This window comes from Anser anser (assembly GCF_964211835.1).
Source record: "Anser anser genome assembly, chromosome: 7".
NCBI classification, from domain to species: domain Eukaryota; kingdom Metazoa; phylum Chordata; class Aves; order Anseriformes; family Anatidae; genus Anser; species Anser anser.
In genome coordinates, this window is record NC_139727.1 from 23119763 (window position 1) to 23127373 (window position 7611).

At 41.1% G+C, this 7611-nt stretch overlaps 1 protein-coding gene across 8 annotated transcripts in view; it reads right to left on the bottom strand.

Moving 5' to 3' along the window:
• Positions 1 to 7333, bottom strand: part of ERCC6 (ERCC excision repair 6, chromatin remodeling factor) — a 50154-nt gene extending 42821 nt beyond the window's left edge. The window contains exons 1-4 of one of the 8 annotated variants that reach the window (XM_083843157.1): positions 6138 to 6253; positions 5498 to 5593; positions 4678 to 5111; positions 2152 to 2272 (exon numbers count right to left, since the gene is read on the bottom strand). In XM_083843157.1, the coding sequence (XP_083699283.1) occupies positions 2152 to 2272; positions 4678 to 5108 (552 nt within the window). In that variant the 5' untranslated portion in view covers positions 5109 to 5111; positions 5498 to 5593; positions 6138 to 6253. Of the gene's footprint in view, positions 1 to 2151; positions 2273 to 4677; positions 5112 to 5491; positions 6110 to 6137 lie in introns of those variants that run through there. The other 7 variants (XM_083843153.1, XM_083843155.1, XM_083843154.1 and 4 more) reach the window with 7 other exon arrangements.
• Between the last annotated feature and the right edge of the window lie 278 nt (positions 7334 to 7611).

Genomic DNA, 7611 nt, shown 5'->3' on the forward strand with positions numbered 1-7611 from the left:
TTCCAACAGAAAGTCATATTCAAATGTTCAAAGTATTCAATTTTAAAAAAAGTGCAAAAAATTGTCACCATGTGTCTGTAGGGCATTGACTCATAGAACACAAACAATTTTGTGAGTAACTTACCTTTGAATACACATGCAGTATGATCAGATTATTTAACACACAGATTTCACATGTTCGTTACGCATTTTTATGTCCATCTTTCAAAGTCATTTTATAACTATGTTGATACTAGCAAAGGAAGCCCATTAATTGCACTTGCGAGATATGCAGAGAATATCAAATAATTTGTTCATGATTTGCAAGACTGGATTACTGGGTAATCAGCCACTAAAATCAGCTGTAAGATTTAATAAGATTTATTTATCATCCCAGAAGTTTTAGAATGTTTGCTTAGAAACGGAAAATGTAAATCCATCAGTCAATATACATTTCTATAGTTAATTCATGAACGATCACAGCTAATTTAACAGCAAAACCCACAAAGTTAGATATTTTTGAAAAATAAGTGAAAAATTCAACATTACAGATGTCTTAAAAAGCACAGCTCATTAACACTAAGAAAATGATTCATACCTAGCTCTTCTGCTACACCTTTTATCTGATTGCAATATCCTCAACCGGGTATTTACTAGCAATGTTGCAATTCCTTGGTATTGCTAACTTTCATTTATAAACAAGAAATTCCAAACAGTAAAACAAAGACATAGCCAATGCAACTTTCCACATGTGTAACTCCACTCCCAAAATATTTCCTCACCTACATAGGCACATAATTGAGGTAAAAAAAAGAAGTTCACAGCACAAAGAGTACTTTTTTGTGTGTGAATAAAGAATCACTAGCCTTCCCATGCCCTTATGTAGTACTTTTCAAACCACAAAGTGTAAGTGTATTCTTCTATACTACAATATACTACGAAAGGACAAGTACTAAAAGTCACTTCCACATGCAAGTTGTCGGAGACCAGCTTCAAATACAGTGCCTGCCTTCAAACACACTGTAATTTAACCAGACTCGTGAGGTTACTGGAACCACTTTTACAGATTTTAGTTTTCATACAGGGATTGATAGTTATCGTTCAAACGCCATTAGAGATGGCTAGCAATGGATTTCCAACGAGATATGAACTTCATCTGCAACTAACACTTGCATAAATTACTCAAGTAATATGAAAACAAGAAAATAGCGTACAATTACTTGATAACACTTCAGAGGTTAAGTGCAGTTTAATGCATCTCTTTCTGCTACTACCAGCTACTCATTTCTAGTCCTGCACCACTATTCAGTACAGTCCCCCCTCACTCTCTTTAATGGACAAGTTGTGAGCACTACATTATCCAAGTTTCTGAAATGATCAAAAGAATAATAAAATATAAAAAAAACACTGAATGGAGTCAGTGGCAGATGGCCTGAGAGTGGGAAGAAGTGTCTGAAAGCTTTTCAGTTAGGTGGTCATTAGAGAAATTATTAGGGTGCATTTCCATGAGACAGTGAGCAGATCTAAGAGCTATATTCCTGACCAGGACAAGTTCCCCTTCTCTCAAGTCTCCTTCCTATTCACAGCTGTATAGGTCTACTGCTTACATTACACTGATGCCTGCTAGGTTGCTCTACAAGCTCCTTTGACTTACTATTCTGGCAGGAGAAAGCTAGAGCAGCTTCTGCCAAGTCAGTAAGTCAGAACAGCTCACAGAGGGGAATGATGTGTATTGTACAGGAAAGATACAGACAGTGAGAGAGGACTTAGGGAAAGGAAGATGGGGGACGAAGACCACGGGAGCAGAGATTTAGATCAACTACATCATACCCTAACAATGCATTGCTATTTCTCTAAATACTACTGGGAAGGATTAATTAAAATTAATGCAAATCAGAAATCCAAGCAAGCCCTGGAACATCAGCTTTACAGCTTGATCTGAAATTTACAATCACTCCCACCCTGCCCCACCCCCCCAAAAAGAACTCTCTCTCTTTCACATCTTTACTTATTTACATTTTTTGGTAGAAAATTAAACCACGTACAAAGGGAAGGAACAGCAATTTTTGATTGACTCTGATCATCTATCATTAAAAAGGAAGTATATCACATAAGCCAAAACTTAAGTCAAATGTAAGTATTGTCAGCAGGAAATTAATGTAATCTAATCACCTTGTTATATTTTTGCCGTTTCACAGAATCTAGTTTTCTGTTTATATCTTTGTTGTTGGCAGCTTGAGGTGAAAGTTGCTCAATAATTTTATTTATTTGTTTCAGAGATGATGTGCATGATCTGAAAAACAAAAAGATTGCAATGTACTGTTCAGCTCTACTAAGGAAAAATAGAACATCTGCAATTCAGACAGTTCAGAAATTCCAGAATGTTCAAGGGAAGATTTAAAAAAGACTAAAGGTAAGTTTCTAAATAAGCATCTTATAGTTAAACATCACTAGAAATACTGAACACTTTAAAAACTTCACATCATTAAATATTCATAAACAAAGTTTTGCTTACACTAAAATTTCAAAAGAAAGGACAAACCACTGCAATATTTAGTATTCAAAGTTACAAATATGATAATGCTCGCAAGGAAGTGACAGTGGTTGATTTCATCATTAAAGATAAACAAAATACAACGCAATAAAACACAGGTTGCAGGGACAAGTGCCAGGGATGGAAGTGGCGCAGGATCAGTTAAGATCAAGTGTAGTATCTGCTCTTAGATAAGTTCTCGATGAGAGGACTTAATATTAAATGAATTTTTGAACTCAGTAGATGGATCTGGAGCTTGCTCCCTCCACTCCGTGCATTGTCCTGACACTGTGGATGTAGCACTGAAAGACATGGTTTAGTAATGGGACTCAGTAGGTCAGATGGATGATTGAACTTGATGACCATGAAGGTCTTTTCCAGCCTACATGATTCTATGATACCATTAAATAATCTAAATGGGAAATAATGTGTTTTCGTTTTGGAAACCTGTTTTAATAGTTCCACGCTGTTATATAGGAAGCCCATTTGTTTTACCTATACAGTTTCCGGAAGACAAACTAGCTGAAAGAATTAACAGCACATGTACATTAAACTTTTTTTTTTTTATTTATGCACAACCATTTTCCATCTCTCTCCATACAATAGGAAATTCCGGTTGAACCACATACTAAAATCTAGTATAATCTGTTACTGCTGCTGAATTTGTTTGCAAGAATGAGGTACCGCCCCACTGTCAGAAGCAATAAACCTGTGCTTGTTGACTGAAACAGCAGAATATTTAATAAAGATATACAAATAAGCATCTCAAAGCATTATGAAAAACATCATAGAAAACTTAACAACACCTGTAAAGCAGCCGTAATTCCCCTTGTATGCAAAGAAATGCACTATATAGCTTCCTTAATTGTTAGATCACTTACCTCTTCAGCTTTAATCTGGACTCTACCACTGATGTCCTAGGAGATGCGTTCTGCCAGCTATCAGTGCTGTCTGCACACCTTCAGCCTTCCATTCCCCTTCAACACTACTGAACCATCCCATTCCCCTTCTCAGTCCTTTTTTTTTTTTTTTTTTTTTTTTTTTTTTTTTTTTTTGCTTTTAGGTGCAGCATCCTTTTGCAGATGGTGTCCGACCTATTGGCCTTTGCTTCCTTGGCCCAAAGGTCTCTTACCACTTACTGCTACTATCCTCTTCCACAAAGCGTTATTTAACAGAACTGTGGGATTTAACTCCAACTTTTTTCTTCTCCTTCATCTACTTACATTATGAGATAACATTCACACAAATTTTGCTTCTACTATGAACTCTATACCAACTACTCAAAAAAAAACCACTCAGCGTTAGAGGACTCTGATCAACTCTGTCATGCTCTACTCACATTTTCACTTCTGTTGGTCCCTCTATTCAACAAGTCAGCTATATCTCTGCTTTTTTTCCTCAAAATCAACTTTTAGACTTGCACTCTTCTACAGCAGTGGTTCTGCAGGTCTGTGCAAACCATTTGCATCCTCATGTAAATCTAATTTTAAGACTGTACATGGAATTTCAAAATAGAGGGGTAAGAAAAAAATTATATGACACTTTTTAAAGAAAATCAAGACAATACCAAGTAACAGTGCTGTGCATCCCTCTTTCAGTAACTGGATAATCTTATTAGACTTGTGGCTCCTAGTTAAGCATTTGATTATTTGAAGGTGTCCTTAAGTACTTTGTGCAAACATTTGTTGTAAGGTTGTCTTAGATGCAGTACACTGATGTTACCAATTCATCCAAGCTATGGAAAATAACTGTAACAAGTTACAGAAAGCAACCAGAAGCGGGTAACCACATGAAGCATGCAGGACTGAAGAAGTGGTACTTCTCTGAATATAACTTTGAATAACAGAGTATAATGCAGCTCTCCACTGGCCAGGAAACAGACATGTATCTTGGCAAGGTAGGCAACAAAGCAGAAAAAGGAGATGCGCTCTATGTCATATGTCTCTACTGCCTTGATGCATGACTGAACGAGTCAAATAAGAGCTATGCTTCACTGTTCTGATGTGTGTTTTTTTCTTCCAAAAGGTGGATGATTCAGAAAAGTACATGTGCTCTAGTGCTTTGAAAACACCTGTTTATGCTCTGATTTTTTAAAACATGAGATATTGGGCCTCATTTGATTGCCAGTAACAGAAAAGAACATTAAGTAAAGACACAAAACTTACCTTAAGTCATCCAGCACCGACTGATACTCCTTCTCAGCATCAGCTATTTTTGTTGCTTTGTTAGCTTCATTAATTGCATTATCTACTTGCTGAAGAACTCCTTGCTCCAATACATCCTGGTCATAGACATCAACTCCTAAACCTTTGAGTTCAGCAGCCTGTGCGCTATAAGAAATGGACTGAATCTGCTGCCTGTTGATATGTAACAGGGGTTGTCCTCTTCTGGGCACCTCCAAAGGAACCGCCATAGAAGTGGATGGTTGGCTGGGAGAGTTGTGAATTCCAGAACTATTACCCAGGTCACTGTTGCACACGCCATTTTCTTGTTCAGTTCCTGATTCTTCAGCATTATGGAGGTGATTATTGCTTACAGTAGTACCACTGTCTTGTTCTTGAATATTGTCTGCTAGGTGGCTGTTTTCTGTTGGCATCCTCTGTTCAAAGGCAACAAAGAATGATAAGAACCACATTGTCATAAGAATATTTGCACACTTTCTCACAAAGGTTACGACCAAATAGAAGCAAAACAATATGCATATTTCTTTCTGAGAAATTCTTAAACTTCTTAAATAAGAGTACAACATGGAATAGTCCTGGAAAATGCTTGTATTAAGAAGTTTGCCTGCAACTACTACTTCGTTATCAGAGAGTGAACTGAGTCTTGCCTGAACGGTCATGCTCCAGAAGACTACAACAAAACACGTGCAACGTAACATACCCCAAAACCAAAAATATAAGCGTTCAAAACAGGATAAGACTCTAGTTTAAAAAAACACCAACCAACCAAGAAGCAAACAACAACAACCCCACTGACATTTACTGAGTATGTGAAACAGCCTGACGTAAGTTTTCAGCGGGACGGAATGGCAAAACAGTCAAGTTGACTCTTGGAGGCAGACGTGGAGACGCGTCAAACCTAAATGGAAAAGCGGTTGTGTTTCTCTGTTTGCTGATGGTAAGAATACAGCCAGAAACCCACGTCCATCTCTGGGGCACAGCCTCTTACCTTTTGACAAGACAAGAAACCACGAGGGAGAAGCCAAAGAAAGCGACTGGAGAAGAGAGAAACCTCCAGTGCTGCAACACAAGGAAACGCAGCCAAGGGAAGACAGAGGTACCTGAACATCCGACCAGGGCACTTGCCAGCCCAGCACCGCTGACAGCCGCCGCAGGCTGCAGCCCGAGGACCCGGCCCGGAGCAGCAGCAGCCCGCAGAGGCGACGGCACACCTCGGCACAGGGACCGGGGCGCCCGGCGCTGCCGCCGCTCGCAGCCCTCCAGCCTGCGCCAGGACGCGTTTGTGCTCAGCTCCGGGCGGGCGCAGGGCGCGCTCAACTGCGCGCAGACCTTACCCATGCAGGCGGCCTTCCGCGGCCTCCCCCCGCTTCTTCCTACCGGCCCCGGGGCCCGGCCCCGCCGCCCCCGCCGGGCTCCCCCCTACCCCCCGGCGCAGCGCTCACCTCCCCCGCCGCCGCCGCTCCGCCACCGCCAGCCGCCCACTGCCGCCGTTCTGCCGTCACTTCCTCAGCCGGCCGCGCCTGCGCCGCGCTGCCGGGCCTGCCCCGGCAGGGAGCTGGGGGGGTAGAAAGCCTTAGTAGGGGGAAGGTGTCCTTTATCTTCCTCGTGCCCTTCCGTTTTCTCCCTGATCCTCTGGCAGTGACAAAAGCAGAAAATAAAAACCTTTTGGGGGGCTCGTTGGGCTTTCTGTCCATTCTTCCCCTTCCTTCAGACTCCCCACCGCAGTGCCATGAGGGACCTGCACCCAGCTCCTCCTCTTTTGGCCAGCAGGACCGATTTACTCATTTATTTTTATACTTATTTTCCTCTCAGCCTTGGGCCAACTGAGAAAGGACAAATACGTAGTAGATTTGGATATTTATTTTTTTGGTAAATACATACTGAAGCAGTTAAGAGCTGAACTCAGCTTCAGGGAACAATTTGCCATTCAGATCGACCACAGAATTTCTTTCTTCGGCTGCCCGTTAGTTGCCCTGCTCTGTGTGTACTTAGTGTCGTCTCTTTGCAGTGACTTGAAATGATGCAGATGTTTAAAGAAAAATTTTGTAAATTTTTCAGGTGTGGGTAAAAGTAAGTCACAATGCCTTATCCTTCCCACACTTAACTTCAACAAAATGCTACACACCAGCAGGGAAAGAAAGCTTGTCTGGTACTGGAAATGCATTTATAGTGCACCTTTGATCCAAACAAATCCTGGTTCTTACCAATTGGTCACCCTGCGTGTAGAAGATTGTCAAGATTGGGTTGTAGAAATGTTACAGTAGTTTAGAGGAGTAGCAAAAGTCATGTTTGTGCATGATGACGTAATGTTTAATCATGAATGCTTAAGGACATAGGATGTACAGGGAGAGAAGATATTCATTAGACTTTGGGTTTTGTCTTCGTTACACCCTTTCTTTAGGGTGCACACATTGATAAGGTCACCCTTGAGCCTTCTCTTCTCGCGGCGAAGCAGTCCCAGCTCTCAGCCTTTCCTCACAGGAGATACTCCAGTCCTTCAGCCATCTCCTTCACGGCCCTTCGCTGGGCACTCTCTAGTGGCTCCATGATGTCTCTTGTACTGGGAAAGTCCTAGTCTCTATAGGCAATTGTTGTCTGACATTTTCTCAACCATGTTTCTACAGCGTGTTGATGGAGCTGCGTTTTACCACTGCTGTGGTAAAACTCTGTTGATAAATGAAGTGCCGAGTGATTCAAGCATTTCAAATGTCCTTGAAACATTTTTGACAAATTTGTCGCATATCTAACACACCCACAGAGTCCCTACACATTAGCTCCAAGAGTAGGAGTTCTGTTGCTTTTTCTCATAAATCACCAGCACTGACAGCTGCATAAAAAAAATATTACATCCTACTGAGTTTCCACGTGCCCGCTCTATGTGAAATTAAACCATTTCCTTTAGTAGCCACTGGTGTC